The 23,440-nt window shown below is 46.8% G+C and overlaps 1 protein-coding gene and 1 pseudogene across 1 annotated transcript in view; both read left to right on the top strand.

Annotated features, from left to right (window-relative positions):
- Nucleotides 1–23,440, top strand: part of Pkd1l1 (polycystin 1 like 1, transient receptor potential channel interacting) — a 112,427-nt gene that overhangs the window by 48,642 nt on the left and 40,345 nt on the right. The window contains exons 20-32 of the mRNA XM_087909487.1: nt 481–690; nt 2,183–2,425; nt 4,767–4,886; nt 4,997–5,145; nt 6,427–6,527; nt 6,844–7,036; nt 11,165–11,248; nt 13,325–13,532; nt 16,026–16,132; nt 17,272–17,488; nt 19,748–19,921; nt 20,765–20,875; nt 23,115–23,244. Of these exons, the coding sequence (XP_087765613.1) occupies nt 481–690; nt 2,183–2,425; nt 4,767–4,886; nt 4,997–5,145; nt 6,427–6,527; nt 6,844–7,036; nt 11,165–11,248; nt 13,325–13,532; nt 16,026–16,132; nt 17,272–17,488; nt 19,748–19,921; nt 20,765–20,875; nt 23,115–23,244 (2,047 nt within the window). The remainder of the gene's footprint in view (nt 1–480; nt 691–2,182; nt 2,426–4,766; nt 4,887–4,996; nt 5,146–6,426; nt 6,528–6,843; nt 7,037–11,164; nt 11,249–13,324; nt 13,533–16,025; nt 16,133–17,271; nt 17,489–19,747; nt 19,922–20,764; nt 20,876–23,114; nt 23,245–23,440) is intronic.
- LOC125410499 (large ribosomal subunit protein uL15 pseudogene) lies at nt 3,918–4,339 on the top strand (annotated as a pseudogene).

Genomic DNA, 23,440 nt, shown 5'->3' with positions numbered 1-23,440 from the left:
AAAGCCGAGAAGGAGGGGTTTGCTAGGCAAACAGAGGGCAAAGGTATTTACTGGTAGAGGAATATGCTTGGTATCGGGAAGAAGACTTAGTTTTGGGGGGTTGATAAGTGTTCGGTGCATCTTAAGCACAGATTATGTGTGGGTAATGGAGAGAATGGAGGATATGGAATGATGCTGGGGCCAATATGTCATAGGATTTCTGGCATGCTTTTTAAAAAATGCATGCCACACTAAAGCACACAAAGCTATAAGGGACCTTTTGCTTTTCCTTGGTCATTGTGAAAATGAAGAAGCTGAGCATCCTAGAACAAATGGTTGCTGGGAATGGTGTCCACTCATCACCTAACACCAAACATGAACTGGATTCTGTTGCCTTAATGCCATGTTGAATCATTTTGACCCCCTCGTAACAGGGAAGGCAGCAAAAGTCTACTCACCCTGTGCCAGGAAGCATCTGACCCCGTCTCCTCTTCCCTGCAGTTGAGCTCAATGAGTGCTGTGCACATCCTCGAATATGCACAGATGCTCCTGGCCCAAGGTCCGTTCTCCAGGAAGTTGCTGGTCAACAAAAACCTGGGAGGTGAGCTTATCCTTCTCATCTCTGGAGTCTGGGAAGCTGCCAAAGAAGACACGAGAAATGAGGACTCTCTGCAGGAAGAAGGCATGAGGATCATCTCTGACATGTTACTAGTAAGATGTTCTATTCACCCACAAAAATACAACCACAGGCCTGGGTGCAGTTCAATGGTAGAGTGTGTGCTTGGCATGCATGAGACCCTTGGTTTCATCCCCAGCAGATACAAAGACATGGACACAGACACACACGCACACACACACACCAAACAAAATGAACAGCTGCTCCCTTCACATGCTAACCAGTATATATACACATATATATACATACATACATAATACATATATACATGCATGCATACATACATACACACATGCATGCATACATATATCCCTTTTCCCATTGAAAATTTAGAGTTGGTTCCTGAGAGCTGAGCCACGGTTCTGGGTGGCAGCTCAGCATTTGTGAGTGTTCATCTGGAATGTTAGTTTTATATAGCAGCAGTGTTGTGCATCCGGTGTTAGGATAGATTTTCATTTGGGACTTGGGGGGCATACTTTGTTTTCTGCGGAATGGCATGAAGTCACACAAAAGATTGCTTGGAAACATTTGCTTTAAAAGTGTCCCTGCTGAGCTACGACTGTTAAAAAAAAAGATATCTATTTTACCTATTTCTGCTGCAATGGTTTTGAGACACTGTCTCAGCTATTTTAATCTGATGAAATGGCAGTGTTCCGAGGAAACCGTCAGTTAGTAGTAGAAGTTCTTTGCTCTTCTTTCCCTTGTCTAAAGCCTTCCCTTCCACCTGAGCTTGCTGGTTTATTTAATGTAACATGGGAGGGGGGCTGCTTGTTATTTGGGTTTTCTGTTTCGCCCCATACCCCAGCTATTTAGTCCCAGAGAAAAATCACACTGAAATCCCTGTAAGTTATAATGCTGATTGGCCCATTAGGTCTAGCCTCTTAACTGGCTAACTCTCACATCTTGATTAACCCATTTTTATGATCTATGTTAGCAATGTGGCTCAGTACCTTTCCCAGTGGGGCAGCTCACATCCTGCTGCTTCGGCGATCTGGGCAGGAGTGGAAGGAATCAACTTCCTCCTCCCCAGAATTCTCCTGTTCTCCTTGCATCATTTCCACTTCCTGTCTGGTTTTCCCGCCTACACCTTCTGCCTGGTCAATCAGCGTTTATTTAAAACATGATTGACAGAATACAGAGAATGCTCCCGCACCAATTTAACTAATAGCTATCACAGTGCTTTGAAAATTGTAGGTCAGATAATCCTATGTTTGAATCTGGACGTTTGTCATCACTGTTCACATGCAGATGTGAAAATGTCTTCCGTCTGAACATGTACTTAAGCTTAGGTTTGGGTACATACCAACCGACCTAAAGGTTTTGAAAAGCAATCATACCATCAAAACTCTTCTGATGAACTAAGAAGCACCAGAAAGTCTAGCAATTTTTAAGAAATTAATAAAATATCAGTGAGATGAACCCAAAGAGGGAAGAGTCTTTTGTGCCTTAGTGTTATTGCCTTTGGTGTTTTGTACCCATTTGCTCATTCATCTTGCAAATGTCCTCCCCACCCTCCTGTGTTTGCAGACCTGTCTCTCCTTGAGCCACCAGCCTCAGTTTCACATAAGCACTGGGCAGATGGAGTTCTTTACCCTTCTCCATCACGGCTTTCAGAAGTCTAGTCAGAACCTGGGCTTCATCTGGGTCCATTTCCCTGGTGACCTGGCCCTGCACAGTCCTGCTCAAGAGGCATCCCAAAGCCCATGCTACATCAGCCAGCTCATGCTCTTCATGACCAGCCCTTACCCAGAGGGACAAGCGCCTGGACAGGTACGGCACACGGCCTCTGCCACATCTAATGGCGACTTCAAATTCTCAGTGACCCAACTTCCATAAGAAAGGAGAGTAGGTTGGCACGCTTGCCCATTGTCCTTGTTTCCAAGGCAAGACGGTGGGAAATGTATTTTCCAGAGACAAGGCCAGAGAGAGAAAGGAAAGAGTTATTAGACAATACCACAGAAGGAGCTATGGGCAAGTCCGAGGGGGAAGTGCTCACTTAGCCTTATGTCATGAGCTGTTTATGTGGGGTCATGAGCTGGGTGGATAGGTGGCGGGCTTCTCACCGTCTTGTTACTTAGTACAGCTTCCAGCATAAGTCCTCCTTTTTGACACTGGCCGTTTGGGCGAAGGTGCCATAGGTCATTAGGAGTTAAACTCTAGTTGTTTACCTAAGATGTCCTAGGTGTCTGAAGTCAGGCTCCCAGAGATCATGGCCTGATTGTCCAAATATCAGGATTTCTGCTTTTAGTCTTAGTCTTCTGTCTTTACAAATTTCTCCAGAAAAAATCTTCGCAGAACTAAAGCTCCTTGGTCTCTGATAGGTGGATCCATGCAGTATTCACCATGGTGCCTTCCCATCTTTGTCAGGGAGTCTAGGGCCAGAACATGTGGTGGAGTGGTCATGGCTCAGGCAGGTTTCACTGTTCCTAAAACCAACACAGAGTTCAACCAGAACAAAACTTGTGAAGGGACTTCTGAAGAGTCACGAGTGCTCTCTTCCTCCATGCTAACAGAGAGGTGTGTGTGGTCTGTCCCACATTAGGGGTGTGGAGGTCAGGAGGGACTTCCAGGGTCTTTGCTCTTTGGCAGGAGCATTTACTTTTGGAATCCACAGTGTCTCCTGGGTCTGTGAATCACGTGGGACAGGACAGGCAGAGCAGTTGTGAGCGCAATGATCAACTCCACCCTCTGCCTTCCCAGGCAGCTCAACTCAGCGGGGTCCCTCCTCTTCCCCTTCCTCCTCCTCCAGCTTCTTCTCCACCTCCTCTTTCTTGTCCTCTTTGTCCTCCTTTTTCTCCTTTTTTTTTTTTTTTAAAAAAAGACAGAGTCTCACAATGCAGGTATTGGAGACACAGAGATTCACCTAGCTCTGCCTCCTGAGTGCTGGGGACTAAAGGCTTGCACCACCACACCCATGCCAGATACCTCTCTTTTTTTTAATTAAAGATTTATTTATTTATTTCTTATGTATACAACATTCTGCCTGCATGTATGCCTGTACGCCAGAAGAGGGAGCCAGATCTCATTACAGATGGTTGTGAGCCACCATGTGGTTGCTGGGAATTGAACTCAGAACCTCTGGAAGAGCAGCCAGTGCTCTTAACCACTGAGTCATCTCTCCAGCCCCCAGATACCTCTTTTTATAAGAGTTCTTAACAATTTTTTTTAAACTTAAAAGCTATCATTTCGATTCGTCCCACCCCCACACTTGCTATCTCGCGATACTTCGCGGGTTGCCCCCTCTTTCCTTTCTGCCACCACCATGCCATCCAGACTGAGGAAGACAAGGAAACTCCGGGGCCACGTGAGCCACGGCCATAACCGCATTGGTAAGCATCCAGGAGGACGCAGGGACGCTGGAGTCATGCATCATCACAGGATCAATTTCGACAAATATCATCCAGGTTACTTCGGGAAAGTTGGTATGAGGCATTACCACTTAAAGAGGAGCCAGAGCTTCTGCCCGACTGTCAACCTGGATAAACTGTGGACGTTGGTCAGTGAGCAGACCCAGGTTAACGCTGCCAAGAACAAGACTGGAGTTTCTCCCATCACTGATGTCGTGCGATCGGGCTACTACAAAGTTCTGGGGAAGGGAAAGCTCCCTAAGCAGCCAAATTTTTCAGCAGAAGAGCTGAAGAGAAGATAAAGGGTGTTGGAGGTGCCTGTGTTCTGGTGGCTTGAAGCCACTCAGGGAGGCCAATTAAATACTAACATTTTCAAAAAGAAAAAAAAAAAGCTATGATTTCAGCAAGGAAAACATGCAATGGGTGCTAGCAGTGCCCACCCCGCCCAGCCACACAAATCCTGCCTGCCTATCTCCTTAAACTCATTTTGTTTGATCGGAATTGGACAATATGATTCCACTTCCTGCTTTTCCAGTGCTTTGTCTGGGTTTTGTTTGTTTGTTCATTTGTTTGTTGAGATGGGGTATCCCCACACAACCCAGCCATCCTGGAACTCACTATGTAGACCATGCTAGCCTCTAACTCACAGTGATCCGTCTGCCTCTGCTTCCAGGGAGTGCTGGGATCAAAGGTGTGCACCAGCATCCCTAACCGCTTTTCTCCTTTGGGCCAACTGTCGGCTTCATTTTCTTTGTTCCCCCAAGGTGGGCAGTGTGGTGAGCCCTAGACTCTACAGCTGCAAGAGCAGAAGCCCCATTCTCAGAGGACGGCTGGAGACACCTGTGACCGTGGAGTTTGGGGAGGAAGACTACCTGGTAAAGACAGCTGACCCACTGCCTCTGCTGCCTTTAGGCTGGGCTGGCTGCTTTCTAATGCATTTGCCTTCCCCAAGACAAACCGCCTGACTTGCTCTCTTTCCTCTCGGCAGCACCAGAGACATCCAACCGTGTTCACCTTGCTTCGGGATGAGGTGAATCTCCACCGGTTCACTGGGCTTTCTGAAAAACCCCAGGAAACCTTACAGATATGCATCAAATTCTTGAAGCCCAGAACAAGAGCCTTCCCCATCATGTTGCTAGTAAGGTGTGTGAAGGGGAAATAAGATTGTAGCATGATGGTGTGTCCTTAACTTAGGGGTGTTTGTGGACAGATAAGTGGATTCGTTCTGAAGGAATAATGAGGGCCATTGTCAGAGAAATTATGTATATACCAACATGTATATAAGTATGTATATCTATTTAGAAATTGAGCGTCCCTGCTTTTTTAAAAGTTAGATTCCCACCTGTTAACTAAACTGAGAAACACCCGAGTTTCAGTCATACCTAGTATGACACCATTTAGAAGTCTGATAACACAACAGTACAGACCTGGACAGGAATTATTCTCTTGCTCCCTCCCTCCCTTGCTTCTTTTCTCTCTTTTTGTCCCCTAAGAGAAAAAATGTATTCAAATTTATATTTTTCAAGAGACTTGATAAATTAATTCTCTCTCTCGGTGCTGTTGAGCATGTGAGATTAGATTGGTCTCAGGCAGCGGCTAGACTGTGTGGAGAGCCTATTGGAGGTTCTTTGTGCTCTCAGGCGGAAAAGGCTGCTAGAAGCCAGTGTAGTGACTTGAGTGGCAGGTGGGGAGGGACATTGTCTTCTGGAAGAGCGGCTCTGTGTCCTTCTGTCCTGGGAGTCCCCTGTGTTTAGGCAGATGTTAACTGTACCACAGCACCTCTGAACCATGTAAGGCCTTGGCTGGCTGGAGGGGACTTGGGAGCAATGGTGTGTCTGTCATGGCTCTGCTGGGCAGACAGGCTCCACACACAGCTGAGTCTTCGTTTGCTCCCTCGACTCTATTCGCCAAGGGAGCTGCGGATGTCTATCTGCTTAAAGAATTTAAATCTTTTTGACTTCGTTCTTCAAAGTCACATACAAAAGGGAAGTGCTTGGAACTTTCTTTACCTGAATAGTTAGAGGCTCTGATCTCTATGTGCCAATCCCTCCACTTCCTGGTAGCACAAGGAAGCGTTAGTGTTGATAAGCTCACACGTGCCCTGCGCCTCAGCACACAGCCAGGTCTTCGCTCTTATGCCACAAATAGAGCTGGGCATTATTCTTACTTTTTCATGAAGTAGCTTTTGCTTGGTTTCGGTTTTGGTTTGTTCTTTACAGATATAAGGGAAAGTGTTACCCTTGTGTATGGGAGGGGGTGGAGTTAAGGGGCTAAGTGTGCCAGGAGCTGAAGTACATTGGTTCTTTTTAGCCCCGATTCTCCCCAACTATCTGTTTCTAGGGATAAATACAATCATCACAAAGTGTGTAAGTGAAGTCTACACAGATGGGAAAATCTGTCTCACCACCTCTCGTTTGCCCCTAGATTCTCCAAGAAGGCTACGCCTTCGGATTTTCTTGTGAAGCAGGTGTACTTCTGGGACGAGCAGACTGTGCAAATTTATGTACCTGCTGTTCCGTGGAAAGGTCAGTGCGTGCTAAACCTTTGACGTCTGTCTTCCCTAACATTTCCATGAGGCACAGTATCATAGATTTCCTGGTCATCTAGCTCTTACAGTCTTTCCGTTCTTCTGCGCTCTAACGCTCACAAATGAAAGTCTTGCTGTGTTTAGTTCACTGTAATCCCCCCCCCCCCCGAAGCAGGAGAAGGCCAGAACCTGGTGCGCCTTTTAGTCCTTCCGTCTTTGTCTTTCCCCAGTGGCCCTTCCACCTGCATTTGGGATGGAGCATGTTCCTTGCAAAGCTCACATGCGCTCTTGATATGTTTTACCCCTTCTTCTAGGAGCCGATGTGGGGTATTTGTCCCTACTAGATGCTGATTATAACAGGAGACCTCCAAACAAATACCTTGCTGGGGCAGTAAACTACACAGTGCATTTCCAGTGGATCCAGTGTGTGTTTTGGGACAAGACAGAGTGGAGATCCGAAGGTCCCTGTCCGCAGCCCGGAACTTCTCCTGAGAGAGTCAACTGTAGGTACGAGTCTCCTGCTGGGGTAAAGCCTGGGGATTTTAACAACTGGCTCCATTTTCGCCTGCATTTGTCCCTGGGACCTTCTGTGAGTGGTGTCCTCTCACGAAATCACGAAAGCAAGGCAGTCTTGCTTGACACTCCTTAACAGACTGTGCCTGCTACACCTGTCTGCATGTCAGTCTTGTGGCTCCCAAAGGACAGGGGCTGTCTGCTGGGCATCCCGTCTGAGCCACCTGTCATGACTGGCATGTTGCAGGTAGTTGCTGGTGCCCACTGAGAAGTGAGTCCGCAGATGAGTGGCTTATGAGTCCATCCCATCCTTACCATAGATAGAGGCGGTGCGTGCTGTGACTGTGTACTTTATAGTCAGGCAGGCGGAGTCTTTACTGTTACCGTCCCTGCCTTTGTGAGCAGAGGCGTTCCCTACCCAAAGGCTGGGACTGAAAAGTAACTTCACGTGAATAGAGAAATCTCTGCATGGACACAAGCAGCCTTCCTGGTCCTTTGGGGATATCTGGTCGTACCACTAAAGTGAACACTATTTATCACCTAGGCATAGAGTTAGCCATCTAAGGATCAGTTCAGTCCATTCATTTGTGCTGCCCTTCCCTGCTCAATGGGGTGGAAATTCGGGAATTATTAATATAGAAGCAGTCTTTTTCCCCTCAGGAACAACAAAGTCACATGGAGTCACATGTTGTGTTTGCCCATTAGGCGTCAAACTGTTCAAACTGAACTGTTCTGGTGACATTTAGTTATGTGTTACTTTTCTTGTGTCGGATAGTTTTTAATTCATTTAATTTTTTGACAATTCCCACATGTATTCAATGAATTTGATTATTTTAGTCCCCAGTGTCCTCTGATATCCACCCTTCACGTCTGACTCTCCTTCTGCTTTCACATCATGTGTTTGACTGTGCACATGTGTGTGTATGTGAGAGAGGGGGAGGGGAGAGAGAGTCTTTTTTAACTAAACATTTATGGACTATATTCTGATTGGAATTTCCCCTTGCCCATCTCCTCCCACAACCTCTACACCTCCCTACCCACCCAACTCCACAGCTCCTTTCTCTTCCTCTTTAGAAAACTAACATGCAAATTAAAAGTGAACAAACCAGAATCAAATAAACAAATAATCTCAAAAAAGCACAAGAAACACACACACACACACACACACACACACACACACACACACGCCCACAAAATTGAAAACTATAATGCACACATAAAAGATTGGTGAGATGAAAAAATGCCCAAAGGTGGCAAAATACATAAAAATACCCTTCCTTTTTACATGGGAAATTATATCCCTCTGGGGTCTCCATTTACAAGTTTGACTACATGACTATCTAGCAAAGTATCAGTAGTACATTCCTCTCTAGGACCTGAAATGTACCCAGATGTAGCTTTTTAACAGCTTGGCAGCACCAGGAAGGTGTTCCCCACAGTGGCAAGAGCCTCAAATCTAATCAAAGCTATTGGTTCCCCCCAAGCAGTCCTGCCATTACTGCGCCAATGGCTGTGTATTACCTGGCAGTAGATGCTGCAAGGTCCTCAGCTGGAGAAGGGCACGGGGACTTTTCTCCCCCTGCAATCTGAGTAACACCTCTAGTACTATCAATGCTGGCCAGCAGGGAGGAAGCTTCCAACTCGGTTCCAGCTTCTTTCTCTGTGTTCTCTGTATTCTGACTGTATGGTGTCTTTGGCAATGGGTTTTTACCGCCTAGTTCCAGTGGTTAACCAAGAGCAATAGTAATAGTCTGTATTGTTCTGGGAGCTTCTGGGGACTCCTTGTACAGTTAGCTCCGAGGGGGGTGAACCACACTTGGCACTTCTAGAAACAGCATTGCCTACTCATGCACGATTCCTCAGTTCAAACTATCTATTATTATTATTATTATTATTATTATTATTATTATTATTATTATAGCTTTAGTTTATAAAGTAGTCAGTTTCCATTTTTTTCTAAGTTCTTAATTTTGGTTGACCCAATTCTTGCCTTTCCCTATATCTTCCCCTCCCCATTTTAACCTTTTCTCTTCTACTGCATCCCCAACTTTCCTATGTGTTTACTGTCCCTTCCAGGACCTCTTCTGCTGCCACCTCTCAGGCTTCCTCTCCTGATTCCTGGTTTCCACAGGCACTGACTCCCACTAAACATGGAAATCTAAAAATTTGAAGCTAGAATCCTATACGAAAGGGAACAAGACGTTCGTCTTTGTAGGACTGCTTTAGTTTATGCATATACTGTTCCCAGTTCCACCCATTTTCCTGCAAATTTCATTTTCTTTAGTGCTGAGTAGAACTCCATCACGTACATATATCACACTTTTATCATCCACTCATCAACTGACAAACGGCTAGGCTGTTTCCATTTCCTGGCTATTGTGAGGAGAGCTAAAATGAAGATGGATGTGTAGACATCTCTGTCCTAGACTCCAGAATCCTTTGGATCTGTACTCAGAGTGGCATGGCTGGGTCATCCGGTGGTTCTCCTTTTAGCCAGAGTAACTGCACCAACTCCAATCCTACAAACCGTAATAAGGGCTCCCTTCTCTCTACAGCTTACCAACGTTTGTTGCCTCTTGATTTCTCAATAGCAGCCATTCTGATTAGGGGAGATAGAATCCCAAGGTAATTCTGGCATGAAATTCCCTGATGACTAAGGGTCTTGAATACTGTTTCAAATGTTCACTTGCCTTTCTTCTTTTAAGAAGTCTCCGCTCAGATACATAACCTATCTGCAATTGCATTGTTTGTTTTCTTAGGTTTTTTTTTTTAGTTCTTTGTATAGCTAGATTTTTTTCTACCTAACCTTTTTTTTTTCATTTTTCTTTTACTGAAACAGATTATTTTCTCATGCAATATATTATGATAATAGCTTCCTTTCCCTCTATTCCTCCCAGTTATTCCCTAACTCTCCTCCTGTCAAGATCTATTCCCTTTCTATCTCTTATTTGAAAAGAACAGACTTCTAAGAGATAGTAATAATAAATGACAAAATAAAATATACTAAGATGAAGCAAAAGTTATCATATCAAAGTTGGAAGTGCCAACCCAACAGAAGAGTCCTAAGGGCAGGCACAAGAGTCAGAGACCCTCATTCTCACAGTCAGGAGTCCCAGAAAAGTATTATCTAGACAGTAATCTCTTCCAAATAATAGCTGGCAAGGATTTTCCTCCTTTCTGTAGGCTGCCTTGTCAATCAGCTGGCAGTTTCATCTGCTGTGCAGGTTTTTCGTTTCACGAGGTTCCCTTTGTCAATTGTCAGTCTTATTTCCTAAGGAGCTAGAGTTCCATTTAGAAAGCCCTCACAGATGCCTCTGTCTTCCAGAATACTCTCAACCTTTCCGTCTATTGGCTTTACAATCTCTGGGTTTACATTTAAATCTTGAATCTACTTGGAGTTGATTTTCATGAAGAATGGGGGGGGGAGATTAGCACCTAGTTTCATTCTTCTACACGTAGGTACTCGGTTTTTGTTTTTTGTTTTTTCAGCACTATTTGTTGAAGATTCTGTCTTTTCTTCAATGTGCACTTTTGGTATCTCTGTCCAAAAAAAAAGTGGCTGAAGTTATGTGGACCTATATCCAGATTCTCTCTTTCAACCCACTGGTCTCCATGTCTCTTGTTTGTGCCAACACCGTGTTATTTTGGAGTAGCCTTTTGCAATCATGCGTTGCCACGGGAAGTTACTAGTAAAGTTTCAGCGTTCCAGTGTTCTTTGCTTTTACATGAAGGCAGTCCTTTGTTCTCTATTACATAGTACTTCCTCCCCAAGTGCCGGGGGCACAAAGGAAGAACACACAGAAACTACCTGCAGGATAATAAAGGGGAGGCAGTTTTATGTTTTACAAGAATAGCATTTACCGTAGTTGTCACGCCTGCCTGTAGGTGGCAGTGTTTCCTGATGCAAGACAGCTCAGCACAGTCTCCTAAGATGCTGACTCCCAGTACAAAGGCTTGGGACTCCACGGTTCATCAGAGAGTTACACATGAAGACATGGCAAACTGGCCCACATCATAACATCGGGATGGCTGCTGCTTCTTTTTCTCCAGCTTCTCTTTGTCCTGTCACAGACAGCGGAACTTAGCCCACATCAGTTATTCTGCTCTGTTTTCCCCTTCCAGCTACCATCGCCTGGCGCCTTTCTCTGTCCTCAGAAGAAAGCTGAATGCCACTTTCGAAGTGAGCAGCATTTCTGAGTTTCGGAGGTGAGTGCCATTCTCCAAAGCAGAGCCTCATTTCATGTTCTAGTGTCCGCTTATAAGGCGCACATGCTCCGCTGAGGTTATGCGTAACGCTTACGTAACGTGCTTGCTTTCTGGAGCACAGATATGAGGAATGATTGTCTTCTATGTCATATTATTTTTTATGCTGTTTATACTTTATGTCGACTGACAGGAGCTTTATAAACACCAGGAATCCGGTACCTTTCTACTTTTAAGCTCAGCTATATTTCAGTGTAGACTGGGTCAATTTTTATTGATTTAATTAACATTTACAGCAATCAAAAATGATACTTGCATTGCTTTTCTTGGTCTATACTGAATATTGTAGCCTTATTTCTAATTTCAACCTTGTTAGTTAGGGTTTCTCCTGCTGTGAAGAGACACCATGACCATGCCAACTTTTATAAAGGAAAAACATTGGAGCTGGCTTGCAGTGTCAGAGATTCGGTCCATTATTGTCATGGTAGGAAGCATAGCAACATGCAGGCAGACATGGTGCTGGAGAAGGAACTGAGGGTTCTACATTTTGATCGGCTGGCAGCAGGCAGAGACTGCCACACTGGGCATGGCCTGAGCTTCAATGACTTCAAAGTCAACCTACTGGCGACACACCTCCTACGGCAAGGCCACACCTCCTCTAAATAGGCCACACCTCCTAATAGTGCCACTCTCTATGGCTAAGCATTCAGAGTCAACGGGTACCATTCCCTTTCACACTACCACAAACTTCTGCCATATTTTAAATAAGTTTAAAAGTTACCATAGCCAGTTTCATCATGAAAAACTTTATTTAGAGTTTGGAATAGGAGTGCATTGATGGCAAACTTCTTTGAATATTTTTTTTTTGCATTTATATTGGTAGACTATGAAACTGTACTTCACTTATGAATGGTACTTGGTAGATTTGCTGGGGGGCCTGATAGGTAGCAAGTAGTCATTAATTACTAACAACCAGTACTACCCCAGGGAACGTTCCCGGTCGATTCTCAGAACTTACCGTACAGAAATTCCAGTCCTGGTTTTCCACAACACCAATATTATTTGTGGATAAACAAGGAGGAGTGGGACAGTGGAGGATCTACAGACAGAAAATGGCACCTGAAGTCGCCCCAAAGCACTGGTGACATCTGAGTGGGTTCCAGGAAGAAATGTGGGAATAAGAAGGATGAGCTAAAGCCAGGAATCTCAAGTTCATGAAGTGGGGCTGAGAGCAAGTGTGACCTGGTTCTGATTCTGGTCTGGAAGCAGAAAGGAGGACACCAGGTCGGGGACCAAGAGCATCTATCAGTCCTTAGATAGAGTCAGAGTGAGGAGGCAGGAGACTAGGAAGGTAGCATTCCCCACAGCATGAGCCCTCTGCAATTCTGTCAAATACCCATAGAGCCCAAATCCAGGTACGTTAAGGTTCAGCTGGAGGGACTTTACATGGACGATTCCCTGTGGCTCTGCAGAGGAGGGGGCGGGATGATTGCTCTCCAGGCAGAGTTGGTGCTTGAGTACCAGAGACGAGTTGAGTGTAAGCTGCAGGTAGAGTAGAGCAGCCGCACTCCCGGGGGCAGGGGTATGCAAAGAGGCACACGGGAGTCGGGAGCATCTCCTGTCTCGTCCTGCTGGGAGAGGCAGGAGGGGACCAGAATGTCACATCAGTATCGTGAGGCATGTCTCATATAGGGACATTCTTTCTTTCCGTCTCTCTTCCATTTTTTTCCATTATTACTAAAGATTAAGCCCAGAGCCTCACATATGTTAGGCAAGTACCTGGCATTCCTTTTCAATTTCCCAGTACAAGTTCCTCAGACCGCAGGGTGCAGCTTTCTGTCACCTCAGCTGGATCATCATAGGCCTCCTGGGACTTCACTGTAGGCTGTGGGATGCCTGGCATTGGCCACAGGCAGCTCCGTATTTTCAGAGTCCCCTTCTACTCAGCCAGCATCAGATGTTTGGGAGACACGTCCATGAAGGACAACGAGAGTCTGGGAAATTGTGATGAGCTAATGCGTCTTCCTGAATACCAGTTCCCAGGAGAAATCCCCTGTATTTTCCTCTCTTTGCTTCCAGTGACCCGCATAATTTGCTTCCTGGGATTTTCAGTGTGTTTCTCTTGGTTCTTTATGGAATTCTGGTGACTAAAAGCAGATGTTTAGGTTGTCACAAGAAAAGGAAACCTGGCTGTATTTTTCTGGAAGGAGACGCCACACCTGGCCACCAGCTGTATGCAGTCATCGTTGACACTGGCTTCCGGTCACCAGCCCAGTTTACATCAAAGGTAACATGGACTCCTAACAGGCTTTTAGTGAGGTCTAGAAGAGTGGATGAGCCTGAGGGGCAAAGAAGGGATAATGAGATGATTTGGTTGCCCTGTCAATCACCCGTGACCACTGTCCCATCTAATGTCAAGGTGATGCTTATCTACCCTTTCCACTGTCCTCCTCCTGCGTATTTGTTAAGACGGGACACACACCTCCTGAGTCTGGACTCCCCACACCCTTTCTGCCTCCATGGTGAAAAAACAGCTTCAAAGATAGTGGGTCTCTGAGATGCTGAGAACTGGGTTGTACCCCTCTGAGTTAACACTGAGTCCGTGGCCCGCCTCGGAGAAGGATCTAGTGAGAAAGGAGTAAGAAGTTCCTAGGCCAGCCTTCAGGCTAAGAGGGCATAGGACTGGGTTGGGAGATGGGGCTATGGGTAGAGTTCACCGGAGAATCAGATGAAGATGAGGTTGTATGTGGGGAGGAAGAGGAAGTCGTGGGAGGGTCAAGGTGGAGTCCAGCGTAGCAGCCCAGGGAAGTGCCTAGGCCAAGGTGGGCCGTGGAAGGGAAGTGGGCAAAGGCGGGAACAAACTCATTCAGAGGCGTGGGTTAGCAATGTGAGCTACAAATCCGCCAGGAATTCTCCATGTGTGCTTGATACACCTTTTTCTAAAAACATGTCTGCTTTGTGGAACTCACAGGACTGGGGGCATGTGGGGAGTAAGCGTGGGTTCCTCTAGAAGCCAGAAGATAGAGCTGTGTGTTATTGACATGCTTGTCCAAAAGCAATGTGAAACAGTTAGATCGGCTGAGTTAGACCAGCTCGTCAGGTTCATGATCAGGGTAGGATTCACTCATGCGCATGGAGTCAGGGCTTCCAGTGCGCATGATTGGAGGCAGAAACCTCCTACCAGTCCCCAAATGATGATTACCTAAGGTGAATGTACCTGACATCCACAGGAGCACAATGGATTTGCTTGATATTCATAAAAGACCTAAATAAATCAGAGCTATCTCTATGCAGCAGCTGAGACAACTAATTTCTCACTGTCCCAAATCAATCTGTAAGATCGATGATAATGATGACAGTGTGAACTGATCTGTTCCGATGCCCACTTTACTTGTCTTATTTGAGCTTTTGTTTTGCTTGCATGTGTTCGCTGGTTTGTTCAGACAGGATCTCACTATGTAACCCCAGCTGTCCTGGAACTTGCAATATAGACTAGGCTGTCCTCAAATTCAGAAATCCAGTTGCTTCTTTTTCCCAAAAGCTGGGGTTAAAAGGTGTGGCACCACACCCAGACACACTACCCATTTTACTGGAAAAAAAAAAAAAGCTTACATATAAAGAGATGAAAGCCAATGAAATCAACTACAGTGTCAGAAAGATGTCTCGTGGAACAGGAACTATTGATTCTAAAATTCGTATGGAAGGGAACACAAGCACACGGAAAATAAGTATAGGCCTAGCAATCCGAGAGAGAATGGGGCGTGGCTTCCCACCAGAAAGCCAGGGAGGAGCCATCGCAGTGTAATGTCTTCAGGGTTGACCCGTAGACTTATGGGACAGCTAGACACCCCAAAAATGACCCAGATATGTGTCAAGGTCTTATTGGCCAGAGAAAGTGCTCAGCAAAATGTCTGCAACAATCACAGTCCCTACAAAAGAAAACAATGTGAAATCTTTAATTGACATTGTTGTACACACACACACACACACACACACACACACACACTAAATAAATTTCAGAAGTCTAAAAACAGAAAGATAATAATAAAAATAGGAACGATTTAAAGCAAAAGATTATTTTGGACTAGAAAAGGATTTAAAAGACAGGAGACAGCCGAGGCTGTGGTGGCGCACGCCTTTAATCCCAGCACTTGGGAGGCCGAGTAGGAGGATCTCTGTGAGTTTGAGGCCAGCCTGGTCTACAGATGAGTTCCAGGACAGCCAGCACTGTTACACAGAGAAACTCTGCCTCGAGAAACAAAAACAAACAAACAAAAAAAAAAAAAGACAAGAAATTAGTATTACTTTAATGAAAGATTAAAATCACTCCGCAGCAAAACTGAAGCTTTCTGAGTGGCGGATACCGAGAGAGTGATATGTGCAGTGGGTGTGGTTCCCTAGGGCTCTCCTTGTGGACATGGGCTCCCCACCCACCAGGTCTGGACCCACTCTGGTGTCCTGCAGGCCCAGTCCAGCCACCATGGCCAAGGGTAGGAGATGCTGCCCTCTGTGGCGTTCTGCCCTGCTGAAGAAGAGAAAGGCTGAGGAATTCCAACGGGGCTCCTACTTTTCTAGATAAGTTTGTGACAAGCTGGCTCGTGGAGGATCTTTACACTGCAGGATGTCAGCCCCATGCAAACCTTGCAAGTCCCCCACAGTCCCTGAGCTCAAGGCTGGGACCAGCCAGTAGGGGCCTGGGACAGGGCAAGGAAACACTGTCTACAGAACTCCACACCCTCCGTGACATAGCCTCAGCTCTCATTTCTGTGTCTGTTTTAAGGTTTTCATCGTTTTATGTGGTGAAAACGGACTTTCAGAAACCAAAGAACTCTGCTGCCCAGAGATGTCCTTATTTGGAAGCAATTCCAGGCACACCTTTATACTGAGGTACTCCTGAAGCCTCCAACCACATGTTTTGGGAAAGGGGCTGGGTCAGAATGGGGTACCACAAAGTTGCTGCATAGAGAACACCAGTTCTATGAGCGTCAGGCCTACGAGAATGCTTGCTGATGAAGCACAGAGAGCAATGAACTTCGCTCACATACTGACAATTTCAGGAAGATTCTGGTTTTGCTTTTTTATTTTTCAAGGTAGGGACTTACTACGTAGCCACAGCAATCTGAAATTCACTATGTAGACCAGGTTGGCCTTGGACTTGCAACTGCCCTCCTGGCTCTGCTGCATGGGGGCTGCAATTCCAAGCATGTGTGACATATGGGATAGATTAGCACGGTTTGTTTACATGGGGTGTAGTGGGGGTGGGAGGAGGGATGAAGGCAGAAAAAAGGTGGAGGCTTATTAAGGTTGTGTATTAGAATAATTGTTCTTTATGTCACAAAACCTGATTAAATTAATTAGTGCCACCACCCCAAACCTGGGAGAGCAGTGGCTATGTGGCATCCCAAAGATGGAGTCAGGGCAAGAGGTCATTTATCAAGGGAGAGGTGTACCTGACATTCTTAGAAAACATGAAAATAGCGAAGTCTTTTTTTTCTCATGAGAAATGCATAGTATTTATTATAATTTACTTATATTTATTATTTTGGGGCATTGTTTTTATGAAGAAAGTACAGGTTAACATCAGACTAACTCACATTAGAACAGACAGATGGAGACCCAGTGACTTGGTTTAAGGAAGTTATAGCCATTGCTTTTCCAAGAGATGTGTTTCAGGGCATAGAGTGGATCCCAGAGTCAGCAGAGAGCCCTGAACCCTGAACCTGTTTAGTTGTTCTTTGACATCCAGGCCTGAGATAAAGTGTGAGTTATTAATGAGGTGCAACACAAGATAATCAATTTTCTACTTGTTTGTTTTTTTTTTAATTTGTGCTTTTGGTGAATAACTAACACCACGAGAAGTAAGCTGATAAGAAAGGGGCATTACAGTAGATCCCAAAGGCCTGTGTGCCCCTACCAGTCACAGTGCTCATTGGAGCCCACAGTCCTGAATGGCCAGATCAGAGTTGGTGAGGTTTTTACAGGTGCCGAACACACATGACCCATGAGACATTTCTTTGCGTCATTAGCACCCCTAACCAGCTGGGCCCACTCCAGAAAATCCGCCTGTGGCACGACAGTAGTGGACCGTCCCCAAACTGGTTCGTCAGCCACGTGATGGTGAAGGAGCTACACTCAGGCCAAGGCTGGTTCTTCTCTGCCCAGTGCTGGCTGGCTGTGAGCCTACGCCGTGGCCGTGGGCAGCGAGAGCTCTTCTGCCTGCGCCGTGGTCTTGGCTTCTGGAAGGTAGGCCCCATGCTGGTGACCTGTGACGTGCCAGGTTGGCCGGCGTTGTTTGGTGCGTACTTCTGCTTCTCTTTTCAAAGACGCGATTTGAACTTCCCATAGTTAGGTAGCCGACTGTCAAGATGAGATACCCATGTCGTGTGGCTTCTCCTGGAAAGACGCAAACGAGAGCCTGCTCATCCCAGATAGGAACTGATGGCACACGAAAGAAATGGCTCCTTCCAAGTCTATCTTGGTTAGCCACTTGGTTTATGGATTACTTACAAGGGTGCGGGTGACTCGCCAGAGGCTGCACCACTAAAACACTGACCCATGGGCGGTGGCTCACTAAGGGGACACCCCTGGGGCTCTGCACTACTTGCAGTAAATCCTCTCCATAGCGGTGACTTGCTCTTTCTCTATCCTTGAAGCAGATATCTGTGACTCTCTTGTTTCCTGAACTCCTGGGTCTTAGCCCCTCCCTCCTCCTCCCGCAAGGGCTGTTTCAGCTCAGAGGAGACAGCTGCAGCCCACCACACCTCAGGTGACATGACGTTTGGAGTCAGCTCTCCAGCTAGCATGCAAGCAATGCCTCTGCCACTTAGCAATCTTTACAGGGATGCAGTTCTGCAGTCTTCGAGTTGCAGCAGTAATAAATTTCTAGAGCTGCTGCAGGCTGGTGATCTGTAGTGTCCTAGAGGGCCCAAATTAGAGATTTGTTATTAACCCGTGTGCCATAAACAGTTTCACTGTCATGGAATACAAACACATCGGTGGCTGCAATGTCAGAGGATCAATGAGTGCCAGTAGGTGACAGACTTGTCATTACCTCGCACACTAAGTATAAAATTTGGGTTTCTGAATATTCCCATTTACTCCCCGCTGATGGGCACTGGCTCACTGGGAAGCATTCACATTTTAAATTCAGTGTTTTAGAATAAGCCTCTTTATGAATTTCCCTTTAACTAATTAACAGGCCATACAACGGCCCACTGTGCGCTGCTATTTGCCCAAGTACAGCCACAATTTTCCTTTATCGCCACAACAGCAAATGTCACAAAGAGACCCTTCTCTGTGAGTTGTGTTTCTAAACAATGATTTCTTTTTTAAGAATCTTACAGCGTTTTTAATTACTTGCTTCGTGCACGGGTGTGTGTGCACGTCACCGTCCACGTGATGAGGTGAGAGAACAGCTTACAGGAACTGGTTTTCTCCTTCCTACCATGTGGGTCCTGGGATTGGGCTCAGGTCACCAGGCTGGGCAGCAGGTGCCTTTACCCTTTGTACTAGCCTGCAGCCTGCCATTTCCCGGCCACTGGGTCTCGTTCTTTCCATTGTCACTCAGTTTAGCACAGAATTTAGAACATGGCCAATGTGAATTTGAAACAACTGTTTCCAAACAGCCCTGGTCCCTAGGAAAATTTTAGCCCTTTAAACTAAAGGCCCTTGCTTCACTGCGACATCCCTTGGACAATAATCGCCATGTTTCCCCCTCCAGCTGTTGGGCTTGAGACCTTTAGGTGAGAAACCCAACTTTACTGATTTAGTCATCTGTGAACCCATAAGGCTGGGCCTCTGGAATCAGTGGTCCCTTGGGAATCTACGTGCAAAAGATACACCCGTAGTCTAGCAAACCTGTTTCGACAGTGTTTGCTGATTGTCCTGATTGTGTTCGTAATATCAGGGCTGTGCATAAATAGCTCTTTTCTAGAATGTTTAGCACCAAAAATTATTTAAATTGCATTGAGAATTTTATAATTCGGAGAAATTACACAAGGTGTTACAACTTCTGGGCAGTAGACCTTGTAAGGCTACCGAGCAGAAGGCAGGTCAGTCCTGGCTCTCAGTGAACCCAGTACTGGTGCCCAGCTACAATGAAACTGTTTCTGTAGGAAGTGCTAAGAGTGGGGAGATTTAGAAAGTCTTTTGGGGATCAGAAAGGAAAGAAATGGTGGGAGGGCCAAGAGAGAAGGTCTCCACGAGCTAGCACAAACGAAACTGAGAACTAGTTGGGACTACACCTTTGGGAGCTTCGCAGGAGGTTAAACTGGTTCAGAGTCCAGTGAGGTGCTGCTAATGAGATGGTGGGGAGGGGAGGAAGGAGGTAGAGCAAGGGACCATCTTAAAAGAGGCATCCAACCCAGCAGCCAGTCATCAGCTAAGAGAGAAAAGCCAAGAAATTTTGGAGCCCCGTTCTAGAAGCTGCAGGTTTTCAGTCAGGATTTCACTCTGCTCACACGTGTCCCTGTCTGGGGAAACCCCCGTGCTTTTCTGTTTCAGCTTTTCTATGCCAAGTTCACGGAGTACCTGGAGGATTTCCACATTTGGCTCTCACTGTACAGCCAGCCTCCCTCCAGCAGCTACCTGCGCACACAGCGGCTTGCCGTGGCCCTCTGTCTCCTGTGTGTCTATTCGTGCCTCACTGCCCTGGTCACTGTGGGAGTCCATGAACAGGTAGGAGGCAGCAGATTTTTCCACAGTAACTTCCAACTCTCAGGCTGACAGTTTGTCCTTCCTTTAATGAGCAAAGCTCAGAGCTCCCGGAGGCAGGCTTACGCTAGGGGGTGCAATCTAGAGACGGGTTGAGTGGGCCAGCAGGTGACATGACCAGAATCAGAGCCCGAGAGAGCCTGCATGTCAACACACTGGTGCCCTGGGAGAAGTCACATCCTGGGTTCCAGACAACATGGCATTCGGGGTGAGGGGAAAGAAGCTAATCTTTTTGAAGGCTTATTTTTATCATTTTTTTTTTATTATGGGTACATGTATAACAAGGAGGGAAAGAGAGAGTACCGTTAGAGTTCAGAGGAGGAGTTGGACTTCTTGAAGCCGGAGTGACAGGTTGTTTGTGAGCTGCCTGGTGTGGGTGCTAGGAACCAAGCTAGGATCCGCTGCAAGAGCAATGCATGTTCTTAACCCTTGAGCCATCTCTCCAGCCCAAGGTTGTAGTCTATGATAAATGCAGGATCATTCATGGGCCCAGCCCTTCCCTGGGGCCCTCCAGTGGTCTGATCCAGGATGCCATCTCATCCTCTGCTGGGGGTATAATGAAGGTTTTGACACCTTATGTCTAGGACCATAGTCAGGACTTGATCAGCTGAGCACAGGCCTTGTGGGAGCTCAGTAAGCATTTGTGTGGCTCACAAGGATGTGTCTACAAGGAAAAGCGCATTTTTGTCTTGTTCAACCCGTGGGGTGGCGGCAAGGCTGGGATAAAGGGGTTTAGCTGAAACAGGACTCACACTCACATTGAGTACATTTGGAATTCTTAATTGCCCTGTAACTGAACTGCTGCAGCGCCCGCTGGATGTGGGTCCCACTCTGGAATCCTTCCGTCTGGGTCTCCTGTGCACCTTTCTGGCCTGCCCAGCTGCCCAGCTGTTGTCGCTGCTCTTCAGGTTCAGCAAGGTATGTGGCCCTGGGCTTCTGGGGAGACCCCTGATGTGGGGTGCCCTTACCAACCTACCTCTTTACTCCACAGGAAGCTGCAGAGCATCTTCCAGGTGCACCACAGTGGCCTCTAAGAGGAGTGAAGACAGAGGTACCTCAGGGTATGGTGAACTAAAATCGGAAGCTTCCCTGGCAGCTGGTCCTCGAGGGCCAGTCTCTTAAGTAGGCGGCATAGCTCTGCTTTCTGTTTGTCTTGTGCATTGAAAATAACCATCATCGTATGTATTTAAAGCCACTTTTTTCCTTGGACCACTGTCCCTTGTGGACAACAATCTTGTAACCACCATTTTCCAGAATCATATGAACGATAGCCAGCCACCCCATGGCAGAAAAGCGTGTATGGGGAGCAAACCCTTTCTCCAGGATCCCACTTTTCAATAATTACCATTTGAAACCCTTGTATAGCTGCACTGATCACTCTTTCTTCTTAAGGATCTTTAACCTTTTAATGGCACACTTTTCTCCTGCTCTGTGGCTTCCAGAGAGTAGCTCTGGGTGGCTGAGGGCTTGTCAAGGCCCATATCAGGGTGGAGAAATCAAGAGTTCTCCTCTCAGCTCTGTCTTGCCTCTGAGGCTCTTTCTGGGGGGACAAGAGAGAGAAGCAGCTCCCCAAGTACCATTGTTGTGCCTCGGTCAGAGTCACACATTTGTTCCCCAACCCCAACAGGCCCTGATCGTGATGGGAGACCAGGTTTGAGGCAGCCATCCCAGGTAAGTTGACGTGACATGCAGTCCCTAATTCTGCAGAGTAAGATGCTAAAAACTGGGGTTCTCTGGCATCTTCCTGTGGCTGTTGGCTAGCCGTGCTTGGATCCAGAGGACAGCTGGGGCTGGTCCTCCAGAGAGTGTAGGCCAAGCCCCAGGTCGAGGAGTGGGAATGGCGAGCAGGTAGGGCCAGGAAAGGGCAGCATCTGGAAAGTCCCATGGGTGTGTCCAGTGAGATCCTGATATCCTGTGGGAGAGAAGGAGGAGAGATTGTGACATAACAAGACTGTGGTATGTGCTGCCCTTTCTGTAGACAGGACTTGGGAGCCAGGTCTCTACGGACCCAGAACTCAATGCAAATGAAGGACAATTTCTAATGTCACTGTGGTTGCATTGTGCTGCGATTTTTCTTTGGGTATCTGTGTGCTCGTGCCCTTGGGGTGTTGGTGCCCTTGGGGTGCTGATGCGCTTGATTTCTGGAGTCCTTGGGTATTGGTGCTTTTGGGGTTCTGGTACTCTTGGGTGTTGTATGTTTCTTACTCTTTACTCTTTAGGTCTTTTGGGGCCGCCTGCGACCCAGTTCCCAAATAAATTATTCTGAGTTATGATTGCCCAACCTTAGCTTGGCGTGTTTCTAGTCAGCTTTTCTTAACTTACATTATCCCATCTACCTTGTGCCTCTGGGCTCGTCCCATTCTCTTACTTCTGTAAATCTTACTCTTATTCTGTGGCTGGCTGGGTGGCTGGTCCCTGACGTCCTCCTCCCCTTGTTCTCTCGTTGCTCCTCCTCTTGCTCGTTTCTCCTTCTGTTTATGCTGTCTGCCAGCTCCGCCTACTTCTCTCTCCTGCCTCGCTATTGGCCGTTCGGCTCTCTATTAGACCAGCAGGTGTGTTAGACAGGCACAGTAACACAGCTTCACAGAGTTAAAAAAAAACGCAACATAAACAAAAGTAACACACCTTAAAATAATATGACCCAACACTTGGGTACTGGTGCCCTTGGGGTGCTGGTACTTTTAGGGGGCTCTCTGTGGTGGTGCATCAGGGCTAACCTGATTCCCACACTTTCCAGGCAGTGGGTCAGTCTGCTCCACAGGTCCACACCCCCTGTACTTATCTATGCAAGGCGCTCTCTGACCCCACTTGTTCTGTGTGTCACATGGACCCCCAACCCTCACCACCAACTTGCTAGAGTTCTGGCCCTCATCCTCCAACCTTTTCCTTCTGATGGGTTTTGCCTTCTATCAGCCTGACTGCCTGGAACTGCCTGGCGGCCACCAGCATTATCCCCACAGTAAGAAAAGGAAATTGGAGTTTAGGTACAAATGAGCTGACTCAGACATAGAAGACATCCTTCTAAAGCCATCTGAGGGCCCTGCTTCGCCAGGCCCGCATCTGGCTCTGCCCTCAGACTTGGCTGCAAAGGGCACTGGTATTTCAGGCAAAGCAGCAAAAGTGGCACTGACTGGGCCTGACCTTGTCACAATTCCAGCATCCTGTGTCTGACGTTCTCCCGGGGACTGACAGAGCTTGGAGGACGGCAGCCAATAGCAGTGGGGTGACCTGTTCGCCCTTTCTTGCTCCGAGAGAGAAGAGCCGCCACTCTCCTCCCAGTTCACAAGGTAATGGCACCCCATGGCTGTACTGAGTAGCCCCCATTCCTGCTGACAAAACGGGGGCCTGTGCCCATTCAGAGAGGCAGAACAAGCAGAATGGACTTGGTCCAAACGTCACTAAACGTTCTGATCTCCTCTAAAACCCAAGCCCGGGTCCAAGTCCATGCCTATTTGAAGCCCTGACATCTGACTTCAGTCCAAT

Source organism: Myodes glareolus, chromosome 8 (assembly GCF_982192425.1).
Source record: "Myodes glareolus chromosome 8, mMyoGla1.1, whole genome shotgun sequence".
Lineage (NCBI taxonomy): Eukaryota > Metazoa > Chordata > Mammalia > Rodentia > Cricetidae > Myodes > Myodes glareolus.
This window is presented reverse-complemented; position numbering and strand designations above follow the sequence as displayed.